Below are 25,483 nucleotides of genomic sequence, written 5' to 3' on the forward strand. Positions count from 1 at the left end.
GTAACAGAGCACCATATCTACCTTCTCCAAAACGCACATCTTTTCTTGGGATCAGAGGAAGCCAGTGGATCCCCCGGTTTGCCAGGGCTCGATAAGCCAGCGACCCTACAGTATTTGGTGAGAATTGAGGCAAGCTCTGATGTGAGAGATCCTGTCCGCTTCAGCTTCAGCACAGCCGCGAGTAGCTAGGCTCGGGGTGACCCACAGAGATCTTCCCCTGACCCCCAACACAGGTATGGCTGCGTCCAGGAGACACAGCCTTTCGTCCCTCACCAATTTGCCTGAGGTCTGTTTTCCCTGGATCTGTCTTTGTACCTGGGTTGGGCAAAGCAGCCCAGTTGGATGATTATAGTATCTTCCCAAAGACTCCATCTCTTCCTTTACTCCCTTAGCTGGCAAGAAAGATTCATGGGAAGAACCCTCTGAAAGAAGAATGGGTCTTGTGCTTGACCCTGTCCTAGGCTATGACAGGCAAAGCTAGGCTCTGCCAGCTAGCTGCTGCTTCCTGGGAGCTGAGAAACCTCTGCCCATAGCTTCTCTGTCCAATGTCTCTATCTCCTGCAGAGCTGGTGCTGAGAAATGGCAGTATTCTATCTGTGCCTGTCCTTCCTGCTGTGCACCTGCTATACTCCCCCTCCAATGCAGACCAGATTTATGAACTTCTCAATGCCCAGAAGGGAGAGTGTACGGGTTTACCCAGCCACTGAGCCTGACCCCCGCCTCTGAACTAGATCTTCATTGCTAAGAAAAAAAAAATCTGGCTTAGATGTGCATGTTGTCCTGTCCAGTCAGCTTTCAGAAGAGTGGAGACATACAGCACATAGTTTGGAGAAAGGTTGTCCCAGAGAACAGAAGGTGATGATTTCTGCATACAGATAAGGGGGAATCACCGGGAAGTAGCCTGGACAGACTGGTTTCCCATCTAGGGTTTCCCCGGTACAGTGAGCAGTGCTGATGAACAGCACCCCATGGCCTGTCTGCAGGTGCACCCCCACAGGGCTAGATGCAGAGAATGGGGTGGGGAACCCTGCCTCAGCTAAGAGGCCTCAACATAACTGTGATCTAAGATGTCACTGCTCTCCCCGCTAGACCAGCAATAAAGATTCAGGGCTCTTGGGCTGGGGATATAGCCTAGTGGCAAGAGTGCCTGCCTCGGATACACGAGGCCCTAGGTTCGATTCCCCAGCACCACATATACAGAAAACGGCCAGAAGCGGCGCTGTGGCTCAAGTGGCGGAGTGCTAGCCTTGAGCGGGAAGAAGCCAGGGACAGTGCTCGGGCCCTGAGTCCAAGGCCCAGGACTGGCCAAAAAAACAAAAAAACAAACAAAAAAACAAACAAAAAAAAAAGATTCAGGGCTCCAAACATGATGAAGGCCTGGGAAAGGATACCTCGGCTAGGCTAGCCTGAGTGCTCGTGAGGCTGGTGGCTGCTTTTACTGTAACAGACAGGCCCCTCCCCCCATGCTTCCTCCTCCTGGTGCTGTGGCCTTGGGCAAGTGACTCCACCCCTTCCAGCCTCCTTGGTTAACTAGGAGGCAGGGACTGTAACACCACCCTAGGATTAGCTGAGACCGTGAAGGACTTCTACTGAGCTCAGTGCCTAACACCCATTACCATCACCATCACCGCCACTGTCGTCACTACGGAACCATCAGCGTCAGCCTCCCATCACATGTCATCACCACCGTTGTCATGGTCACTGTCACCTTGCCAACCCTATGGGATGAGGTGTTTTACCTGATTAGCAGCCTACATCTTCCCCAGAGCAAAGTTCTCATGAGCCCCTTGTCTGCAGGCCTCACCCTCCATCCTGGAGAGGGGCACTTAGCTTTCTGAGGGCATGTGTTCAGCCACATGCTTCCAGAATGGCATTAGGAAGGTGATCTGTGTCTCTGGAGGGGGACCCCATGAGAGAGCCCATGGTTTCTGGGGTTTACCAGATGCCACTGCCTACTTAGCTAGTCCAAATTTGCCCGTGGTAGATCCTCTCGGAGGAGAGCAGGCTGTGGCTTCCCCCGTGTGGGACAGCCAGAGCAGCCCCATGCAGTAGGGGAGCAGGCCTTCTGTGTGAGCACTCGCATCCGCATTTCTAATGGTGGATGGGGTGGGGGAGGGAAGGGCAGCAGCTCTTAAGTTCTGAGTTGCCAAAGCCCCCAGGAGGACTGGGTGAGGAAATCAAGGGCCAGGGGTCTGGGAGGTACCCCACTCCCGGATATCTTCAGTGTAGGAACTTTGTAGCTCACAGACACTGCCAAAGCCCAGCACTTAAGCTGAAGACAAGCTGCACCCCTCCCCGCCCCCGCACACCCAGTGGAGCTGCAGGGGTACACCCTCTGGGCGTACAGGGCCAGGAACGTGCTGCATCTTGAGGTGCAGTGAGGTATTAGGCTATAGAGTTGAACAGAACTGGGTTCTGACTCTGGTTTTTGAGGCTCATGCACTGGTCAAATAGCTTCACATTGCTGAGCTTCCCTTTCCCCCTTCTGGGAGAGGCTAATGGTGCTTGAACAAAGCTTCAGAGAGTGAGCACCCATCCTCAGAGCTTTTCCATCAGGCCAAGTCTCCTGACGACACCCCCTCAATCTCAACCTCTTGAGCTCCTCACACCTCTGGGAAGGCCAATAGAAACACTGCTTCCTGAGCCAGAGCAGTTGGTAGATGCAGGTTTCAAGCTCTCTGTGGACACACATCACTTCTCTCCTACCAGCTGACAAGGAGCTGCTGGTCAGTGGGAAAGCAGGATGGGAAGAAGGTGGCAATACTGTGCTGCCTTGTGGCCATAGGCAGACCTGCCTTCACCCCGTGCTCCGGAGCAGCATGGAACAAGGCCCAGAAGAAGAAGTGGAGGGGAGACTCCATCTCCCAGCTAAGAGCTGTCGCTCAGAATGGGAGTGCGGATCAGAGGAGGAGGAGGAAGAGAAGACAGCCTAGTACCTTAACAGTAGACAAAGCCACAGTGGATATCACCACAGGAAGCTGCATTGACAGACCATGCTTGTAAGAAACTGCCAGCAGTGATTGGAAAAGAGGTGACACCCAGAGCCTGCCTGCCTGCCCTGGCCCAGCAGCTGCTCAGCGCCAGGACAGCCCACCCTGCTGCCACCCAACGCCAAGTCCAGATGCTTCTTCTGGGTCTCAGGCACCTGGGTCTCATGCATTGCAGTCCAGCCAGTGGACTGGGAGTTGAACACACCGAGTCTCTTCATCTGTGCCACAGCTTGATGGAGAGCAGGGTCCGCCTGGGACCATCATGATACCTGTTTCCTTGAGGACTTGGAGCATTGGCACAAGCTATGGCAGGGTCATCCCCTAAAGAGGGGCTGGAGAGAGGACAGGGAGCAGCCATCCCAGAGAAGCAGCCGGCTCCCACCAGTCCTGGGCTTGGGCTCCTAAACAGTGAACCCAGCATGGCTGTCAGGAGCAGTTCCTTCCTGGTTGGAGGACAGAGGCCCTGGGCCCCATGGGATATAAACACCCCTGCTGCAGTGAGTGATGATGTCCTCGAACCAACACTGGCGGCCAGTGCCTGGGCAATAGGCAGCCGCCTGGGACCGGCCATGGATGACAAAAGGAACACTGGGAAAGGAAGTTGGGACCTTGTCTGGCTTTACCCATCTGGTCACACCACCAGCTGCCTAGAGTGCGAAGAAAGGGTTAGCACACACTGCAGGGCAGGGACGGGGCTGGGGCAGCAATGGCACAGGAAGTGAGTCTTCGAAGATGGGAAAGGGATACAGGAGAGAGCAAGGTGATGCCTCCCCTCAAGGAGGTGGAACAGCAAGCAGCACGCTGCCCCAGCTGACGTACAGGAAGAGAGGCCCTGGAGTCCAGGCTTGTGAATGCAACAGATCCAATTCGCAAGGATAGCTGGAGCCAGCAAAGGAACCTGTCCGGAGAAGCAGGCAGAGCAACGGAGGAATCCAGTGATGCACAGGGTCACGGCGGTGCTGCACTTGCTCTGGCCCAGTGTTCAAAACTGCCCACAATGCTGTGTGCTTTTAATGTGGGCTTACGGTGGAGTGAGAGGCTTCAGAGTATTCACCGGCTCAACCTCTCGTGGAGTAACTGGCAAGTGGCTGAACAGCCAATAAAAAGTCATTGAAATGCCCACCCGCAGACTAGAGGGCTCTCTGGAGTGGAGGCACTGAGGGGTGTGCTCAGGGGCCCGGCATGCTCACGGGCCGGGTGCTCCAGCTGTCCTCAACATGCTTGCAGCAGGCAAGAGAAGCCTGCCGAGGAGGAGGGAGGGGAGGACCACAGAGTCAGAGATGCTCTTGCACCTTCAGGAGTCTCTGCTCTTTCCAGGCTTTTGCTAAAGTCTGCCCTTTTCCTCTGAAGCAGGGGACGTCTTTATGCCACGCTGGGCCCCAACTGGCGGGTTCCGGTTCGGAATTCTCCCAGAACCCGGAGCTGCGTCTACAGGTATTTATCCACTCATTCGTTTAGTCGTGCAACGGGTAGCCTTGGGTGGTTTGCTAGGACGAAGCCCTCCGCTAGATGCACCTAAAGGAGAAGGACGCGGCCTGTGTGCATCGTGCTTTTTCTGGGTGTCCAGGGAGCCGCGGGGCACCCTGGGAGAGGAGGGGCGTACGTACGGGAGAGCGAGAGGGAGGAACGACAGCCAGCGTGAGGCTGCGAGCTGTGATCCTGGGAGGGTTGTAAGAAATGAGAGACAGGAGAGGGGTGCAAGATGAGGCTGGGGAGGTGGGCAGAGCCCCATCCAGCGGGGGCACAGGAAGAAGCAGGGAGTACGGTGGAGGGAGGTGCCGAGGCCTGCTGTGAAGGACGGACAGCCATGATGGGGACCTGGAGTCAGTACAGCCTCGGAATTGACCAGGCAGAAGAGAAGAAAATCCCTGGGTGTCTGGCAGGGGCCGCTGGCAGGCTTGGGGAAAGGCGCAGGGCACAAGGCCCCGTGGGATGTGCGGAGGGAAGAAGCAGCAGCCCGGGGCTGGGCTGGCCATCCACCTGGACTTAAGCACAGAAGGTGGTATCTGATCTCAAGGGAGAGGGTGAACGAGGAGCAGAGAGAACGGGGGTGTAGGACCCCTATCCCTCCCACCCACTCACTCTGCCTCTTCTGTATCCTCCAAACCTGCCAACGTTGGGAGTGGCCCCGTCCATATTCCTCAGGGATGGAGAAGGGAGCTAACGCTAGGGGGAGTGGCGGTGACTAGGCGCCGGGTTACAGGAAACCTGGTCACTAAATCTAGGGCTTTGCAAACACAAGCGAGGTGGAAGCTCTCGGCGGTGGGGAGCCTTTCCTGCTCTCCTTTGGCCCTGGTGATCATCGGTGGGGTACCTGGGGATCCCCACACACACACCATGCATGTAAGGGTGCCTGGCCTCAGCCATTTCAGGGCCGTGTCTGACCAGCGGTCTCCCTGCAGCCCCACGGGCCCGTGCCCCTGTACCCTGGGGAGCTCCGCCACCGTGCCCACCATGGAGGGGCCTCTGAGGAGGAAAACGCTGCTCAAGGAGGGACGGAAGCCCGCGGTAAGTCACATGCACTTCAGTCTGGGGCTACAGGAGCAGCAGTGAGAAGACTGGCTCAGAGACCAGCTGAGTACTGATATTGCTGTGGCCCTGCTTATTTCTGCATCTCTAAACTGGGGTGAAATCGCACCTCCTCCCGAAGGCCAAGTGTGGCAGGGTGCTTGCGTGGTGGCTCCCCGGAAGCCAGAGCTGTACGGAGCAATGGAAGCATGAGGAGCCAGGAGTAAGAGGTTCCTCCAGCCCCAGGAGGCACAGTGGCAGCCTCCTAACACAGTAGGGAAAGCTCTGAGAGGACGAATCCGGAGGCCCCCCCCCCCCCACTGCCTGCCGGATGCCACACCTGCACTCACCATTTGGCCCCAAATTACAATTCTCTGTCTCTGTCTCCCAAGTAGCTGGGATTACGAACATGAGTCTCAACTTCAGCCAAGTGTCTGCTCTGCCCCTCCTGTCTTGCTCCAGTCCCACTGGCCTCTGTCCACTGCCCGAGCTCAGCTGAAGAGGCCCTCCCTCCCTCCATCGTGAGGATGCCGGGGGCCAGGGGGCCCCTACCCATCTCCGGGTGCTCCTGCGTCTCCATCCCAGCGTTAGCCACGCCGCCTCTGTTAGCCTGCTGCTCTGTGGGGTTCTGTGTCCCCTTGTGCAGCCCCAGCACCTCTGCTACCCCGCATGCAGGCCCCAGAGACTCCAAGGCCAGAGACAGCAATGTCCCCCAAGGCAGCCTTGTCCCAAATGCTGGCCGGCGCCCTAGTGAGTGTCGGAAAACGTCAGAGTTCTTCACATGGAAAGTTCCATCATCTTGCTTCAGGCCAACACATGATGATAGTGATGGGTCTGAAAGCCACGGTGTTCTCTTGGTGCCAATGTGACCCCGCACAGCAGGAAGGGGCTGTGTGGTGAGGCTGACAGCCCGCCCACGGAGGCCCAGTCTTCTTCCTCCCACATGGGGAGTTCACCTCGCCTCTGCCACACTGAAGTGACTTGCCCCAAGCCCTAGAACACAGTCTGCCCTACGTGGAGACCCAGCCTTGACCCCTGGAGACAGCACAGGAGACTGGCAGCCAGGCCCTGAAGATTCCCACTGCTACCCGGAAGGCGCTGAGACTGTCGGCCCCGCTCTCATGCAGCGCAGCCACTGCTTTGGGGCTGGGGCTTAGCATGCTTGGTTGTTGTTACTGTTTGTGGTACTAGCGTTTGATCTCAGGTCCTTAAACTTGGAGGACAGGTGCTCTATTGCTGAGCTACACTGCTGAAAATGGGGTCTTGATTTGCCTGCAATCTGTTTAGTTCAGGCTTCACCTTGTAGCTGAGATGACAAGGACTGGCCTCCATGCCCAACGTCCTCTGTTGCAATGGAGTCTCATGCACTTCCTGTCCAGGGCTGACCTGGAACCATGACTCTTCTCATCTCAGCCTCCCTAGTAGTCAGAATTACAGGTGTGAACTACCAGTGCCCAACTCACGTGTCTATTCAAAATGCTTTCCTTCCTGGGATGCCTTTGGGCCCAGGTCACCTGAACAAGCAATAATCCATGTGCTGGTGCTGCCTTTGACAAGGTGAAGAAAGGAAAGGCCATATATCATATGAAGGAGTGCAAGAGGGGAGGGAAGACAGCCCCTCCTCTCGGCCCTGGGTAGAGATGGCATCCCAGGGGACAGTGGAAGGCACGGGAGAGAGGAGGTGCACGGCATGGATAAGGGTGGGCCACCATCCCCCATCCCCGTGTCTTTGACGCTGCCTCCTCTTCCTCTGCAGCTGGCCTCGTGGACCAGGTACTGGGTCATACTGTCAGGCTCCACCCTCCTCTACTACGGAGCCAAATCCTTGCGGGGCACAGACAGAAAACATGTAAGTCCTGGGAAAGGGCCCTCATGCTGGACTTGCTCCAGTGGAAGTGGCATGAGGGGACTGTGGGGCCCGGGGTGGGAAGAACACTTGCCTGGCAAGTCAGCCTCCCCTGGAGAGGGAGTAGGATTGGGCCTCCCGGCTGTTCCTTTTCTCTTCCAGTATAAATCCACACCTGGCAAGAAGGTCTCCATTGTGGGCTGGATGGTGCAGCTGCCTGATGACCCTGAGCACCCGGATATCTTCCAGCTAAATAATCCTGACAAAGGTAGGCAGCAGGAGGCTGCTCACAACTGCTCTCCTCTGTGTCACCTTCTGCCAGCTGTTCACCCTGAAGCATTAGGAACTCAAGGCTGCTACTGTCCCTTTGTGCTATGTTCAGATGTCTCCCCCTGGAGACAGTGGCGCACACCTGTGGAAACCCTCGTTGGCCTTGCCTTTGGCTATCATCTCTGGAGGACCTCAGTCCTGAAATAAACAACAATGCTGGGTGAGGCAGGAATAGGGGGCTGGGGGAGTCCTAGATCTTGGCCCCCTACCTGCCTGTCCCAAGAGACACCAGCAGTGTCTAGGCCCAAGGCCAACTCAGAGAAGAATCTGTGTAACTTTCAAGCATTCCAACTTTCCCAGTCTCTCCTGCTTCTCTTCTTCCTCTGTGGCCCCGCAGGGAGGGAGGAGTTCTGGCAGCATTCTTCCCAGAGCCCTTGTCTCCATGACATGCATAGCAGGGCCTTGGCTGGTTTCCATAGTTGCCCAAGTCACTGGACAAAAACCCAACATTGCCCTGGTCTTAGATTCTCTCCATGACTGCAGAGTCCCCAAGCCCGCTTTCATCTTCATAGGAACGTTCCCCTACAGGGGTCATGTACAGACAGCTCACCTGGGAGTCTTGTTTAAATTCAGGCTTGGATTCTATAGATCTGGGATGGAGACCAAGAGTCTGCATTTCTAACCAGTTCTCAGAGGAGCCAGATAATGGTTCTGACCAGGGGCCATGCTTCGAGTGTCTGGTTCTAGGCTCTCTGCTGAGAAGCCAAGAAACAAAGGCATACAGGAAGCCCAGGAGCTGACCAGGCAGCTGACCACCAAGGTCTCTGCTCTGTGAGGGAGTGACTGAGCACACACAGGTGTCTGGGTAGTGCCTCGGCACTGGGGTTGACTCCAGGATGAGTGGTGGTTTCACTAGGAAGAAAAGCCTGGGGCCACACAAGCTTGACTGGGAGACCTGTGGCCATGGAGGCTAGTGACCAACCCACACCTGAGCCCAGAGGAGGGGAATGAGACACGGGGATGGCCAGAGCCCACTAAAGCACTCAAGGATCTGCACCCTTGGCTGGGGAAAAAAATTACATCTTTGTTTTCAGTGACGAATAATGGTGTCTCACTTCCATTGCAAGCATGGACGTCCAATGATAGACATGTGAGAGATAGTTGTGCTTTTATCTTCAGGAGAAATCACAGGTGTTTTACCTCACAGGTTGCAGATGTTTCAAAACATCACTGAGGAACTGGTGATCTTCTTGAAATCATAGCATTGTATCAGACCTGCCGCTAGATCTGGCTATTGGTGTATGAATACATGAGCATACATAGAATGACATCGTTTTAGAGACTTTTATAACTGGGCCTCAGCAGTATTGATTTTCTGTGTGTTTTGTTTTATACATTTACAAACACTCTTCTGAGGAAGGGTCCTCAGATCTCACTAGACAAATACCCAAAAAATGTGATTAAGGGTGCTAGGTGTTGGTGGCTCATGCCTGTAATTCTACCTACGCAGGAAACTGAGATCTGAGATCAAGGTTCGAAGCCAAGCCTGGGCAGGAAACTCCATGAGACTCTTATCTCCAGATAGCCACCAAAGGGTCTGGCTCCAAGTGATAGAGTGCTAGCCTTGAGCACAAAAGCTCAGGGACAATGTCTAGATCTTGAGTTCAAGTCCCAGGACTAGTGTGTGTGCATGCACGCACACACACACACACGCACGCACACACACACACACACACACACACACACACACACCATGGTTAAGAGCCCCAGTCAAGCAATAGTCCAAGGGAGCATAGACAGCGGCCTCCCCTGCCAATTCCCCTGGGTGACCTTCCTTACTTCCTTAGTCTCCCAGGCCGTGTCCCTTCTCGCATTGCAGGCTTATCCTCCCGTGTGCTTATTTCTTAACCAGTGGTTTCTCTCCCCATCAGGCAATGTTTACAAGTTTCAGACTGGTTCCCGATTTCACGCGATACTGTGGCACAAGCATTTGGATGATGCATGTAAAAGCAACAGGCCTCAGGTAAAGTCATCCCATCCCACTTGGCCCCTGAATGCCCTCTCCCAGCCCCGGGATGCGGGATCACTAGAGAAAGGGCATCTTTTTCCCTCCACACCCATCGTTCTGCTCCAGAAATCCTTTCCCGGCTAGCATTTCTCCCTGAGACAAGGCTCCCCTTGTTCAGCTTGGAACAAAGCCTGGCGCCAGACCAGAATTTTGAACCTGATACCTATATCTCTTTTTTTGGTACCAGTCCTGGGACTTGAACTCAGGACCTGGACACTGTCCCTAAGCTATTGTGAGCAAGGCTAGTACTCTACTGCTTGAGCCAGAGCTCCTTTTCTGGCTTTTTGGTGTTAATTAGAGATGAGAGTCTCACAGACTTTCCGGTCCAGGCTAGTTTCAAACCAAAACCCTCAGATCTCAGCCTCCTGAGTAGCTAGGATTTCAGGCATGAGCCACTGATGCCTGGCTTTCCTGAAGGAAATGTCACAGAAACACCCCCCTGGGCACAGAAGGTGGCAGGCATGATGTTACCCAAGGATGGGGCTCCAGGATCTATTTAGATCATTCCCCAAAGTGGATAGCCCAAGGCAACTACTGAGCCTTTCTTCTGCCGCCTGCACGGTAATAGCAGCTGGTGTGCTGAGGGCCAGCCCTGTACCAGGCAGCTTTGAATGGGGAGCTGGGGACTCTGCAGCATCCTCCCATGTCCCTACGAGCCAGTTCTCACTGAGAACCCGGAGGCTCAGAAAGTGGCAGGTGCCTGTTCAGTACCCCATGGTTAGTGAGTGGGGGAGCTGGATCTAACTCAGGCCTTCCAGAGTCCTGCTTCTCACCTTGCTGCCCTAAGCTCTCTTGCTTCCACTCCCATCTGGACCCTGGGAGTAGGAGCCTGGCTGGCCAGGTACAGGGAGGCTGAGCTTCCTTCTGCTGGCAAGGTGGGCGGCAGTGGTACTCCTGTCCCTAGACAGGTGCGACCTGTTCCCAGAGAGCGCCAAACACTGCACCAGAGTCTCCTGACTCACAGAACTTAGGGCGTGTGCTCCCATGACCTCCAAGACATAAGTTAAGGAATGTTCACTGAAGCATTGGCCTTGATGGAAAAGCACCTGGAAACTTCCAGGCTCAACAGATCTCTCTAGTGTAACACTTGAGAGCCATTGGGAAGACTGAGGCAGGACTGTGTGAGGCAAAGCAAAGGGTGCTCACACTGGCGGCTGCAAACTTGCTTGTGTTTAAAGCATATTTTAGGATGCGCATATTTCTAAAAGGATATATAAAAGGACCAAAATTGTACCGCTTTTAGAGTGCTTATGAATGCATTTATCTCTCTAGGCACACACACACACACACACATACACTCACACACACATACATTGGTGGTAGGCAGGGGGACCTAGCGCCTCAGGCATGGTAGGCAATAAGCACTGCACCACAGAGCCACCCCCCACCCTGGCTTGCATATGTTCTATACGTTGAGTTGCCCATCCGCACAAGGAGGTCAACAGTTTGGGCCCACTGTCTTCTCAAGACAGTTCAAAGGGCCCAGGGGTAGAGGCTTGAACCGGGCTCCCTAGGTACCCAGGGAGGAAGAGCCGAATCCGGGCCTCCTGCCCATTGGCTCTGAGCACCACTGTGCTAGGGCACGACACACCGAAGCCCACCTGCACACACTCGCAGATGGCTCGGTGACCTGTGCTCAAGGAAGCCAGGCGGCTCCAGATCCGCGGGACAGCTCTGAGGTGGGCCGCTTGGCTGGGGAGAGAGGCAGGAGTCCTGCGCAGGGACCAGGTGTCCGCGTGGGACGGTAGCCAGAGGGTGGCAGCAGCTGCCCAGCAGACAGCAGGGAACCAGGTCAAACCGCACCACAGAGCTGGCCTTTGTCCAAAGGACTCCCGGATGGGATTTACATATAAATGTGGCGGGCCATGGTGACATTCTGCCGCTTTATGTACTGTCCTCCTATTTTCAGACTTAGGGAAAGGCATATTTCCTTTAAAAAAAAAATTGGTATGTGCGTGTAAAATTTCCACAAGGATATACAACACCAGAACCTTTTCATTTCTCTGTTACTTCTGGCCAAACAGTGGAAAGGGCACAGGGTTTCCTCCTCCAGGCCCGCCCTCCCGGCCTGAGGAAAGCTTCCCAGAGACGCCTGCCCACGGGACTCCGCAGTCGCCATTTCTGGTTTGTGTGTCTCAGAACTGTTGTACTGACACCGAATCCACTTAGACCTTATTTATAACATATGTGTGAAATACAAACCGCAGCAGAACCAACACCCTCCTACCCACCTCCTCCCATCCAAAATGCAGAACCCCAGTCCTGGGAGCTTCCCCTCCCCCTCCTGCCTCTTCCTGTTTCTCTTACTTCCACCCCCACCCCGCCCTGCAGCCACTGGCTAGGTGCGCTGGTTACATTCGATTTGATTTATTATTTCTGTTTTTATTTTATTTCAGTGCTAGGCGCAAACCCGGGTCAACATGCTCGGCAAGTGTTCTACTGGGCGCCAACCCCAGCCCTCCTTTATAAATTTAGAACATGTTTTGTCTCAGGTGCATTTAAAAAGAAAAACGTTTTTATATAGAGAACCACGCCCGCATTTTTTTTTGTTGTTGTTGTTTCTGCGACTTGTTTTTTTTCTACATCTTCCTAAGATTCCTCGGTATCGGCCTCCATGACTGTCATTCATTCCTTGTACTCATCATCTTTTCTATTCATCCTCTTGCCAGTCCTCCCACAAAGGCTTCTTACCTTTTGCTGTCATAAGAAAGCTGCTGGGAATATGGCCTAATGGTAGAGTGCTTGCCTTGTATACATGAAGCCCTGGGTTCGATTCCTCAGCACCACATATATAAAAAAAGGCTAGAAGTGGCACTGTGGCTCAAGTGGTAGAGTACTAGCCTTGAGCAAAAAGAAGCCAGGGACAGTGCCCTGAGTTCAAGTCCCAGGACTGGCAAAAAAAAAAGAAAGAAAGAAAGAAAACTCTGTGAATATTCATCTAACCATCTCTTGGGACATAGAGATGCATTTTTAAAGATCAGTTCATTTTGGCCAAATTGACACCAGAATGGTTTGATGAAATCACTTGTGATCACATCTGGACCCCACAAGCAGTGCCAGGAGGAGGTCTGGGGGTTCACCTGGGTGCTCATAATCCCCCCAGAAAAGAAGCTTGAGATCTCATCCTGAGCCATTGCTATAGGAAGGTCTTAGGGTTCACAGTGTCCCCATACTTTCTCCTTCCCCTGTGTGTCCACTGACCCTTCCCTGCCAGTCCCAAATGTCCTCCCTTCCTCCTACTCATTTCCCCTCCAGAGAGACATGCCCATTCCTGCTGTGCCAAGTACAGTTGTTTGCTTCTCCTTTTGCCCTGGGGATGGTATCTATGACCTCCCTAAGTCTCCATTTCTTCATCTTCACGTGGGGTGCTTCCAGCACCTGCCTCGTAGCGTCAGTGAGAGGACTAGAGGATACTAGAGTACTTGGAGCAGTACCCAGCAGAATTACTTCACAAGGGACAGATAGCGTTAGCACCAGGTCCTTTTCCTGTCTGATCACCCCGTCCTTTCCCGAGGACCGGAACTTTAACCAGAGGCTGAGCTTTCTCTTCTAGGTACCTGCCAATCTTATGTCATTCGAGTAAGTCTCTGCGGGACTTGGCGTGACCGCGAAGGCTTCTGGGAGCCTGGACTGGGCCTGATGGAGAAGAGCTGCCCTGGGCACGGGCCGCGGCCAGGGCACCGGAGCCTCCTAGCCGGATTCCAGGGACACGGCCTGTGGCCTCACCGTCCCGGAGGGCTCTCCAGTAGGGGACCCACCCGTCAATCCCCAGCAACTGTCATGACTCATCTTGCAGCGCCACCTCGCAGGGCCCTGTTGGAGCCCGAACTGCACGCCCTGGGCCCCTCTCTGGGCCTCATCTGTCCACCAGCCGCTTCTGCCATTGAGAGCATTTGGCCCACGTTGGGTTCTCTGTGCTTCCTGCTGCACACGGAGTGGACAGTGCAGACTGCAAAGAGGGACCAGAGGGCAGGGGCAGCTGCGGGAAGGCGTGTTACACCCCAAGTGCACGGGGCTGTCTGCCCACAGGGCTGCCTCAGATTTTGTACACCCCTGAAGTGTCCCCTGCGTGTGCGTGCCATACATGTGTGCGTACAAGCGAGTGTGAACTCTTTGAGAAACATGCATTTTGGCACTAGACTTGTGACATCACACCCTTCATTTGCTCTGAGGCCCTGCTTTTCACCTTTAGTTCCAGCCTCATCCAACAAGAAAGGTCAGAGGAGGGCGGGAGCCCCCATGTTAAGGGTCCCTTGCGTTCTTTTACTGTAAACAAACAATGCCTTAAATTGTGTCTTGTTTTCTGTTCCTATGGGTGCTATTCATCTGGAAGGCCTGTTCCCAGGGCCCCTTCTGGGTCCTTCTGGGCCTTGTTGCTGTTAACCCATCAGAGGCAGGGTGGGGCTTGGGACTCTGAACCGGGCTGCTGGCTGGCATGCTTCCTCCCATGCCCTCTCCTGGCAGAACTGGGGCCCTCCGGTTCTCCCTGCTCCCACCGTGCCTCCCTGGGAAGTTGTGGCATCGGTCCAGGTCCTTGGAAGCGTTGTGGAGGTTGCCGGGCTCGCAGTGACCAGTGCACAGGAGCCACTGGCTGCCAACCTCCCCACGAGGCAGGCCTTTGCTCCCAGCATTCCCCCCCTTTGCCTCCACTGCCAACGTGGGCCCACCAGGATTCCTCATCACGCCAGGAGCTGAGCAACACTGAGGCCTTAAGCATCCCCAGTCTTGCCCCCAAATGCAGTCACCAGCAAGTTCTCCATCATCCAAGTTCAAGCGCACAATTGCCGACACCCGTGTGACGAGAGAGAATAAAGGGTTCCATCTTGGCATTTGGTTAAGAGCTGTTTCCACGAACAACAGCATTTATCTGTCACCTTTGTGTCATATTTTAAAAGGACTTATTTTGCACAAATACATGTTTATTCAAAATGATTGCTTCCTCCCTCCCCTTCTTTTTGAGACAAGGTCTTGCTGTATAGCCAAGGCTCACCTCAAACCCTCAATTGTCCTGCTTCTGCTACCTGAATGTTGGGATTATAGGCATGTACTACCGTGCCCAGCTAAATTGATTGTTCTTTATTAGCATAGCCTCTCTCTCTTCCCCTCTCTTTCTTTTAGTTTGTATATCCTTAACATGAGAAGGAAATCCACAAACAATTTTCTGCGAGGGACAGAATGTCTGGGTCCTTGTTGCTCACTCTGACCAGGCATCAAACTACCCTCAAGGCTCTCATGGCAAGAAACTTCCATTTTAAAACTACCGAAGGATCCAACGTGGTATTTTGAATGAACTGGTGAGCCAAGTAGTTGTTTCTAGGGTGGTACTTTGTGGTTGAACCTTATTGCTTCCAGAAGCTGTGCTCGTTTGGAGCAAAGATCATATTGTTGGATGCCCAAAGGAACTGCAGATGGTGACATGAATGGCATCAAACCTTGACCACAGCTGCCTTGCACACTGCACCTACCATGGGTCCAGATGTGTGCACCAGATTCTACCAACAACTCTTCAAATTGGCATCTAGAGGCTCAGTGACACCACCAAACACTACTGACACCTCCGACCAGAACCCTGCCACGGTCACGCTTTATGCTATGTGAATGGGATCCTGTGCGCTCACTTCTAAAACGTTACAAGCTTGCATGAAAGCACAAGACGGGAGCAGTGGCTGATTTTTTTTTTCCCCCTGGGCTTCTCCATTCTTCAAACTCTCCTGGTTTTTCACTCATGAAATATCATAGTCATCAAACCAAAAGCCCCAGAATTTCACTTCCCACTAGGTTATTTTATTTTCTGCCCTTAACAGATATTTCTTATCCTCCAGTCTTTGATTCTCAGCCTAATTTGAAAGAGCACAATCCCAATTCTTTTCAAAATCAAGACTGATGCACAGCCCTTCTTGGAAACACTCTTACCTTGGGACTCTTGAAGAAACGGCTTGGACTTTGTTGATAAAAACAAAACCACCTGTAGGACTAGAGAGCCTCCAACACACAAGAAGAGTCCTGGAGACTGAGCTGAAAGATACTCTGCTCTCGGGCCTCGGGCCAAGCGTGTGAGTTCAGTGCCATGCATTTCTCCAGTGTTGGCTTGGCCCCTAGCTGCAGGGGAGAAGACCTGTGAGCCTGGGACCTGGGACCAGGCACAAAGCAAGAGGAGGAAAGTGGTGGGGGTGGATTCTCACCCTGGAGAGAATCTGCATTGCTGTGTCACTCCTTGACTGTCAGTACTGCACAAGTATCTGTGAAACAATCAAAGCTGTTATGTCCCGCATGCATAGACTGTAATGCAAATAGACTGTGGTACTCCATCATGAAGGTTGTAGGATGCTAGCTACAAACTGGGGTAGGTAGCTGGTAGAATTGTCATGGCCCCAAGCAGACCACTCACCCTTCCTCGCCCTGGGAGGAGTCACTATCAGCCCTCTTAGTTGGACATGTTTTGTCACTCAAGGTCTGCCAAACTCGTCCCAGCAACTGAAATACCTTGTGAAGGATGGGTCTGGTGGGGGCATTAGAAAGGCTGCTTTGCACATGCCCAGTGAGAGAGTACAGATAGTCCAGCTCCCTACCCACCCCCCCAACTTCCCACATCAGTCAGGCTGAGGTGCTAACAAGGTGGCCATTCGGAGGGGTTATTTGCCTACTGACTTCTAATGGGTTTCTCTTAAGAACTTGGCCAGTATTTATTTTCTTATCTGATTTCCACTTCCCAAACCTAAGAAAGGTGTATCTTTGAGGATGCCATTTTTTCAGATGAAAAGTAGTCCATGAACAGAGAAAACGCTTTGCAAGCCAAGCCTGCTTGCTGATGTTTGAAACCATCAGGTGCCCAAAATAAATAAATAAATGAATAGCCCCCCCCCTTCTTTGGTGTGACCCTGTAAATGTATCAATGATACACTGGGTGACTTTATGTTCAAAAAGAAAAATAATACAAGAGTCCCTTTGAAATAAGAGTCTCCACATGAACACCCATTCATTAATTCATTCATTCATTCATATGTGACAAGCTCTGCCTAGGATATATATGACAGGAAATAAGATCCACTCCTGGAGCTCACGGAGCTGGGCACTGAGGAACATAATCCCAACTTCACACACTTCCTTGGGCAATACCCTGCCTCTTCCATCACCCTAGGTTCAAATCCTATGCACAGGTTCTTCTGGAAAAGCTCAAGAGACACAGTCTTTCTCCGTGTGTTCCATCACATGGGAGGGGGGGTGCTCCTTGCAGCCCCTGAGCTGGAGGTTGGGTGGCTCAGAGCCAGGGGAGAATAGGGAGGACTCCTACAGAGAAATGAGAGAGAAGGGTCAGAGTGCTCACACCATTCCCTCCACAGGCTTTTGTCTTTAACTGCAATGCTAAATTCGAATACAGTATGAATGACAGCTACATTTTCTTGGGTGTTGAGAACTTGTAACTTGGACTCGAGTCTGTTTGTGGCCCTCTGTTACACACGCGTGTATTCCTGTGGGCAGCCCCAAATCCCCACTCAGAGCAGCAACGTGATCTGTTCATTTTGTGACCATTAATCTCTCTCCATGTCTGAATGACTGTGACCATTCAGTAATGAGATAATAGTAATTATTAGTATGGTATAATCTTTAATAAATTTTGTGCCAAAATGCATGGTTTTCCACTTAGCATTTAAAATGTTGCGTAGAGAGTAGTTTTTCAATTTCTTATGTATTCTTCCAAGTAAGTTGAAAATCGATTTCTACGTTTTAGTTTGTTTCTTGTTAAATCTGTTGCATTCTCCCAGGATGTCTTTTTTTTTTTAAGTTCCAGCAGATCCCTGCATGCAGTTGTGAAAGGAATTTCTCTAATAACTTGTGAATTGTCTCATCCGCAATAACCACTGGACATCAGCCCTCTGTGGGATTCTTTAGATTTTTGGTGAAGTATTTTGTTACCTCAGTCTTGTACCAAGTTGCTGTATTTTTCAGCTTGTTACACTGATAATTGTTTCACTAATTAAATACTTTAATGTACAGGCATCTTTGTTTACTTTGAAATTAAATGTGTTTTCCAATGAATATTGCTCACTTTATTAAAACCACACACTCACTTGGCAGTTGCTGTGCCAGATGTAGGCATGGAGGAGGTATTGGGTGCTCGAAGCTCAGCTGAGAGTAACGAGAACATACGCGACATAGGAGTCGTGCCCTCAAGAAGGAACTAGGAATAGCACTGTGGGCATTTGGGAGAGGGAAGGGGGACCTGGGGATGCCTTAGAGGACAGGGATCATTTGAAGATTCAGTTCAGAGATTGCAGGACACCCGGAGGCTGGGACATCAGGGAGACAGCAGTGAGGTACCCGTGGGGGGCAGCAGACAAACGGGTCTCTCACTGAGCAAAGCCCACTCAAACTTAAGAGAAAAAGGAAGACTCCTAAGAGCTGTCAAGTAGAGGCTCAAGAGGGCCTGGGAGGAGAAGTGAAACGCCCTTAAAATCTGTTGTTCCTCCTTTCCAATTCTCCAGCCATCCCCTTCATTCTCCCTTCCTGAAAAGGAAGCTGCCAGGGAGGCCTGGCATGAAAAATCACCGCATCGAAATGACCCACAGGAAGCTTGGGGTCTCCCCTCGCCCGCTGGCCTGCTTGATTTCGCGCCATGTCTTCCAAAACTGCAGCGGTGCATTCCCTTAGTGTAGGCTTCCAGGAGCGCATTCCGCGGGCGCTGCCCTGCCCTCCGGCTCCCTCGCTGCCGCAAAGCCCTGCTAGCTGAGGGTAGCCCTAACTCATCTCATGATTTATTGGCGCCGCCATCCCGACTGTATCTAGCCGGGTCCCTGCATCCAGGCACAGGGCAGTCAGTGCTCAAGGGCTCGTAGGCGAGGCTTCCGATTTAGGAAGAGACTGGGGGGGAGGGGAGGGAGCGTGGTCACAAAAGTTGGAAAGTGATAAACCCTGAACCAACCAGCCTGCAAAACCAGCCCCTCAGCCTCCCTGTGCCACAAACGGCCACCAGGAGACAGCAGCGCCTTCTCTTTGGTGGAAGGTACGATCCCGAGCGACTGTTCTCAGTGGAACTGAGGGCAGGCATCCTCCAGGCGCACGCTGACAGAGGTGAGGAGAGGCGCGGGGGGCGTGGCCCTCTCGCGGGCGTGGCTTATAAGGGGCGTGGCCTATATATGGGCGGGGCCGTGAGCGGGGCTCTGTAGGGCTAGATTGCCGACGACGGCCCGGGGAGCGAGCAGGTCTAGGTGGAGAGCCCCAGTTGTGGAGAGGAGAGGCGGAGCTCCAGGATTGGGGCCACGCCTATGGGCGGGACGTGGGAAAGGGCGCCCCCCCCCCCAACCCCGAGAAAGGGCGGTGCCACGGGCCCCGGGGCGCCGAGTGAGAAGGGGCTGGATCGCGACGCTGAGGGAGCGCGAGCCCGGGCGTGAGGGCTGCAGCCGCGCGGGCACACCGTGCTGCCGAGTAGGTGAGCAAGGCCGGGGTCTTTGGTGAGGGGCGAGGAGCGGGGGTGGGGGGGACGGTGTGGGACCGCGGGAGGGAGAAAGTTGGAAATGAGGTGGGCACTGGGGGCCTCTGGACTCCGCCTGGGTGTGGAGGCAGGACCTCCGCGGGGCTGCACCGCCCGAGGTTCGGTTCGAGTGGAGGACGGGGAAAGTTCTGGGAGGGGCCTGGTGCAGACTGAGGGGCGTGGGCGGGTTGGGTTAGGCGGTGGGGAGGGGCGGGGCCTGAGGTCAGTAATAGGCATGGGCAGGTGGGCGGGGTTCGGCGCGACGGGGGCGGGGCCCTGACCCGGCCGAGGGGCTTTGAGTGGCTGGGCTGAGCTTGGGGGCGGGGTAATGGGCGTGGTCTAGGCCCCGCTGGGGGCGAGGGGTCGGTTAGGCTGGTGTTAGGGGCGGGAATTGAGCCCGGCGAAGGGGAGAAGGGGCGGGCTAAGCTGGAGCTCGGGGCGGGGCCTGGGCCCGGCAGGGGGCGCGGGGCGGGGCGTGGGCTGCGGCGCGCGAGCCGAGCGTCCGGCCGATCCCAGCCGAGGCCCGAGCCCACCCGAGTGTGCCCGAGCCCGCAGCCCCCGCCCGGGGCGATGGAGCCGGAGCCCGGCGGGGCGGCCGCGGCGCTCCTGCGGCAGAAGAGGGCGGCGCTGCGGCGCAGGGGGTGCAGCTTCGAGAGTCCCAGGTACCGGGGCCGGGGAGGGGTGCGGCCTGAGGGGGGGGAAGCGGGAGCGGGGAGCAGGCCACGTGGGGGGTCGCCGTGCGGGCCCTCAATGTGGCGAGGCCGCGGGTGAGCAGGGGTCGGCGCGGAGCCTGGACGAGCGGCCTTGCGGTCTTAGGGGAGCCCGAGAGGAGGCCAGGGGGCGCGGGGTCCTAGCGGTCGGGCTCCTGGTGACCTCGGTCCTGTGGCAGGCCCGGCACACTTCGGCCCGGGTGGGTCTCGGGCTGTGGAGAAGGTGCCCTGCCCGCTTCTGACCAACGCTCAAGGACAAGGTCGGAGCCCCCAAGTCGAAAGAGGAGGCGCCCTTCTCTTGGCGCCCACGGCCCACCGCCACCCATCTCCACGCCCCAGGTGCCTGCACACCTGCTGCCTCCGCCCCGCCCATCGCGGGCGCCGGGGACCCCAGCCTTGCCGAGCACCGGGGTTCCCTCTTCCTGGCGGACATTTCCCCCCCTGCCTGGGGTCGCCGGGGGCCCCTTTCCAGCCCCCACCCGCATGACCTGTGGCGCTTCCCTGAAAAGCCGGCCCTGCCCTGTGTGCAGCCTGGACACACCCTCCTCAGCTGGGGCTTGTGTCCTCCCTCCCTCTGCTGGACTCCTGTCCTCAGGCCCTGCTGTAATTGCTGCTTCCAAGATAGACCCATCCCTCTCTGGAGAACTCCAGAGCTCACCCCCCCCCCCCACACACACACTATATTTCTCTTACATCTCTTGAACTTACAGCCCTTGGTCACTGGAAGGGTTGCTTGAAGCTGAGACCCCTGAGGAGCTCTCCATCATCCCCAATATGGGGTAGGGGTCTGAGTGGGGACAGGGAGACGAACAAGAACATGGGACCCTGGTCTCCAATGAGCCAGAAAAGAGGGTTCACTTTCTAGGATACAAAGGAGACCAATCAGGACCCTTATTGGGAAGCGTGAAGCCCTTGAGTGGGTCCTACTCCATCCTCACTGCTTGGCATACTCTGCCCACCCTTGGTTCTCCAGTAGTTCTGATGAGATGGAAGCAGGAGACCACAGCCATTCTGGTAACGTCTCAGGCCCGGCCCATCCCAGGCCTTTACAAAGGTGTGTGGAATGAGCAAATGTACAGCAGGCTGATGGCTTTTCCTTTAAACTGTGCTGCTTCTCATGGATGCATTTGCTCCTGTCACCCTTTTTCTGTCCTTACACTATTCTGCTCTTTCCTCTTTGAATAGTGCCTACCCCCTCTTCCAGAAAGTCTTTCCTCTGTGAAGGCTGAGCTGTGTACTGGATCAACTTTTTTGGCATGTGTCTGGAGTCCACAAACCATTGTGTGTGGTAGCCTGGCTACTTCATCTCCCTTTCCTCCACTAGCCTGAAAGGACCGTGTTACCATAGGCTGGCTCTGTTCTCATGGGGCTTACTCACTTGTGGCTGGAGCAGGACAGATGAGGAAAGGTATACCAAAAGATAAGGTTGAAGAGAGCCCCCAGGTGTAAGCCTGAAGTAGAAGGTTTAGGGGCACTCTGTCTCACAGAACTTTCTGCCATGATGGAAACCTGCAATCCACTCCATCCAGTATGGGAACCATTAGCACTTGTGGCTATTGATCACTTGAGAGAGTTCAGCTATGGAACTGAATGTGTACTTGTACTTAGCTTTCAGCGAATGATGTTTCCTATACCGGACTGTGCCAGCTTACCTCCCACCCACGTCTTCATGACCTTATGCCTGGAGGGAATGACTTTCTAGTCTCAGAGCCTTCTTGCTTCCCATTTGACTCTCCGTGAAGTTATCTTCAAGATAATAGGGATTACCATTGTCCTGATTATAAGTGTATTTGTGTTGGTGAGTGAGAAGTTTGAAAAACAGAAGGTAACTCTGTTGACACTTACCCTTCCATATATCATCTGGTCTTTTTGTTTTGTATGGGTACATATATTTGCATTTTAACTTGATTTTTTTACTTAGTATGTAAGAATGATTTTCCCATATCCTCAAACATTTCTTTAAAATTTTTGTGCTGACACTGGGATTGAACTAAGAGCCTCACACCCTTGCAAGAATGATGCTCTACTACTTGATCTACACCGCCACTTCTTGCTTTTTGTTAGCTAACTGGAAATAATCTCTTGGATTTGTCAATCCAGGTTGGCCTTGAACCACCACCTTGAGATCTTAGCCTCCTAGGTAACTAGGATTACATGCATGAGTGCCAGAGCCCAGCTTCTCAAACATTTCTTAAGTATTTTAAGTTGCTCTGTAGTATCCTGTTCTATGGATTTATTACAATTTATTTAACTCATCCTTTTTTAGTGGACATGTACTTCATTTCTAATTTTTTGCTCTTTCTAAAGATTCAACGAATCCATGTGCATTAGTCTATTTAGGAAGATAAGATCATAGAAGTAATGGGAATTTATTGGATCAAAGAAAATGAGTGTCTTAAAGGCTTTTGAAGTGAAGTGCCAAATTGCTTTCTGGAAAGTTTTACCAATTTATTGTTCCCTCAAGAGCATATGATGATCCTGATGCATGATTATGGATTTGCCCAAGTAGTTTCTTATTTTAATTTGAATTTCTGTATTTAGTGATGAAGTGAACTTTTTTGTATTTTCTCTTGTATTTATTCATAATATATGTATTTTTATAAAATACATGTATGAACTTTGTCTATTTTTCTTTTGGAAGGTTTATCATTTCCTTATAAGATTGAAGCACTTTGTATTTTTAAGGGAATTAATTTTTTGGCTAAGTATACAGCAAATTTTTTCCAGTTTATTGTTTTCATTTTTACTTTCTTTATGGTACTTTTTAGTAGGTGTGTGCACGTGCACACACGTAGTGTGTTTTATAGTTGTTGTTTTTTCAAATTAGATCTACTGATTTCTTCCACCTGCTTGTGCTCAAGTTGAAGAAAAATTTTTAACTTTATTTTTTTCTGAGACTAGGACTTCATCTTGGTATCTAATGCTTTCCACTCATCTGCTGGCACTTTACCACCTGAGCCATGCCTTCAACCCCAGAAAATGTCTTAAAATCGATTAAATGTTCATTTGCAATGTCTCCAATTACTTTTGTTACTTGAAAAATTGCTTCCTTAATTTCTCACCCAAATGGCCTCACAGTTCTGGCTGTTCCTCTGGAACATCTTAACCACACAGGGGCGTGGTTCTCTACTATGGCCAGTTGACCCAGAAAGTGCAGAGTGGCACTGGAGTGTGTGGGTGTTCAGAGCTCTGCAGGTGCTTCATCTGATTAGCCAACCATCTTATTAGCAAGCGGGGAAGGGATGTTGTTGTGAATTTGGCCATTCTCAGATAAATAACCCACGTTAGCTCCAACCACTTGTATGCAAACGTTAATGAATATGAGGGAACCAGGAATGGCCCAGGCTCTGGTGTTCTATCAGGTGGCATTGAGGAAGGCTAGCTTGGAAACTCAGTGACATGAGGCAGGACATTCACGCTGTTAAACAGCTTATACTGGATGTGTTCACAGTGAATTTTTTTTTTTTTTTTTTTTTTTTTTTTTGGCCAGTCCTGGGCCTTGGACTCAGGGCCTGAGCACTGTCCCTGGCTTCTTCCCGCTCAAGGCTAGCACTCTGCCACTTGAGCCACAGCGCCGCTTCTGGCCGTTTTTTGTATATGTGGTGCTGGGGAATCGAACCTAGGGCCTCGTGTATCCGAGGCAGGCACTCTTGCCACTAGGCTATATCCCCAGCCCCCACAGTGAATTTTTAAGAAGGCAAATTGGATGGAATTCATAGAGAAGACCTTTGGAATGAGATAGAACTGGGTTCGAATCTCTGCCTTTTTCACTGGTCGCCTCACATTGGTGAACTTGGCCAAGTGGCTTAAACCCTCCCCAGCCTTGGTAAACTTGTTTGTAAAATCACCTATATTGATTGGAGCTTTAAATATATGCTAATTCGTGCAAAGTGCTAGAAGCCTTCAGGAAGCATTACTTAATGGTACTGTCATAGATGAGGTGGATGAGAATCGTCAATCACACAGTATCTTAGGAAATGTATCTGTTGTCTTTTTTCCCTTCCAACTGATCAAGAAATACAAGTAATGAACCTGAGTTATTTTAAATTATTCATTAGTTGCTGAGCTGTGACCTTTTGGCTGTAACACCTCATGGGGACTGAGCCACCTGGGAGCCCCAACATTAACAGCCTCCATATCAGTGGGATTGAACTGATCAGGCAAGTCTTGAAGATCAAAGACTCTCAATGCTGAATGGAATTGTGGACCCCACCTAGGTCCACCTGCTAGTCAGTAGTTCTCAGGTGGGGGTCCCTGGGCCCAAAGCAGCAGCAGCACCTGGGAACTGTTAGGACTACTCCATAAAAACCTGAAGGTGGGGATTCAGCAGTCTGTTGGTGTGTGGAAACTAGTGCTCTCAAAATCACACACTGAAGAGGAGGGCTACTTAACCCACAAGGGCACAAGGCCAGGGGAGTTGGGATTTGTATTCTGAGCATACTCATAAATAGGGCCAGTACTGCTCTGGCCTAGGGACATAACTTTGAAAACCAGTCCTCTGGGTGCACAGGAAACATTCCAGCCAATAACATTTGTAGCTGATCATCCAGTGTCTGTGTATTTCATGTGGGTGAGGGAGCCCATAATTACAAGACAGGCCTTTTCACAAGTGAGCAGCTCTGTTATTTTCCCTCATCCTTTCCACCCACCACTCATGATTCTACAGGACCAATACCCCCAGGTGAAAGTGGCTGAGATTGTGGGGTATAGTTTCAGAGTCAAATGATTCTTGCTCTTGGACCACAGTGCATCAGCATCATTGGCTGGTTGGCTGTTTTATGAGTAAACATTTTAAAAAAATATTATCAGAGGGCTGGGAATATGGCCTAGTGGCAAGAGTGCTTGCCTCCTACACATGAGGCTCTCAGTTGGATTCCCCAGCACCACATATATGGAAAACGGCCGCTCAGGTGGCAGAGTGCTAGCCTTGAGCGGGAAGAAGCCAGGGACGGTGCTCAGGCCCTGAGTCCAAGGCCCAGGACTTGCAAAAAAAAAAATTATCAGAGGTTATTATTGACAAGCAAAGGACAGTTGTAGGTTTGTGCATTTGCAAAATGCTGTGGAGATACAAGCTTTGGGAATGGATGGGCATGGGTACTTAAATAATGTCATCAATAGTTTTGCTCTTGTGGGTTGGTTTTACTTATTCTCAGGGTTCCTCACAGAGGCAAAGACAGTCAGTTGCTAGTTTGCCTTTCTACCTCAGCAGAAAGATGGGACTTCCATCTTAATGGTCCTAGCCCATGCTCCAAGGTTGCCTTTGTTCCTTTGGACATCCTTGAAGCAATTGCTTAGGTCAGAAGGGGATGAAGCATGTGAACTGACTGGACTTGGGTCATGAGCTCAACATGGACCTAAGGGGTTGAAACACTTCCATGCATAGGGACCAACAGGAAGTGATTTCCAAAGGAGAATCACAGTGCTGTCACTCGAAGGAAGGGGAGCTTGGGCTAGCCAAACAAAAAGCAAAGTCCCATGACATCTGAGAAACTTTTCTGAAACACAGGTGCCCTAATGCCACTCAGAGTCACAGAACTGTGGTCTCTGTGGGCTTTCTGTTGTTGTTCTAGTTATTAAAAAAAAAAAACTATCTTGGTTACAAGGTTAAATTAAGTTTGCTCA

The 25,483-nt window shown here is 52.4% G+C and overlaps 2 protein-coding genes across 6 annotated transcripts in view; both read left to right on the forward strand.

Annotated features, from left to right (window-relative positions):
* Ralgps1 (Ral GEF with PH domain and SH3 binding motif 1) overlaps window positions 1-13,971 on the forward strand; it is a 235,789-nt gene extending 221,818 nt beyond the window's left edge. For 2 of the 4 annotated variants that reach the window (XM_048343137.1, XM_048343155.1), the window contains 6 exons: window positions 4,341-4,424; window positions 5,393-5,498; window positions 7,255-7,347; window positions 7,507-7,612; window positions 9,546-9,637; window positions 13,236-13,971. In XM_048343137.1, the coding sequence (XP_048199094.1) occupies window positions 4,341-4,424; window positions 5,393-5,498; window positions 7,255-7,347; window positions 7,507-7,612; window positions 9,546-9,637; window positions 13,236-13,265 (511 nt within the window). In that variant the 3' untranslated portion in view covers window positions 13,266-13,971. Of the gene's footprint in view, window positions 1-4,340; window positions 4,425-5,392; window positions 5,499-7,254; window positions 7,348-7,506; window positions 7,613-9,545; window positions 9,923-13,235 lie in introns of those variants that run through there. The other 2 variants (XM_048343130.1, XM_048343147.1) reach the window with 1 other exon arrangement.
* A 5,708-nt stretch (window positions 13,972-19,679) lies between these two features.
* Window positions 19,680-25,483, forward strand: part of Garnl3 (GTPase activating Rap/RanGAP domain like 3) — a 125,772-nt gene continuing 119,968 nt past the window's right edge. For both annotated transcript variants that reach the window (XM_048343224.1, XM_048343235.1), the window contains exon 1: window positions 19,680-19,813. In XM_048343224.1, the coding sequence (XP_048199181.1) occupies window positions 19,722-19,813 (92 nt within the window). In that variant the 5' untranslated portion in view covers window positions 19,680-19,721. The remainder of the gene's footprint in view (window positions 19,814-25,483) is intronic.

Source organism: Perognathus longimembris, chromosome 1, assembly GCF_023159225.1.
Source record: "Perognathus longimembris pacificus isolate PPM17 chromosome 1, ASM2315922v1, whole genome shotgun sequence".
Lineage (NCBI taxonomy): Eukaryota > Metazoa > Chordata > Mammalia > Rodentia > Heteromyidae > Perognathus > Perognathus longimembris.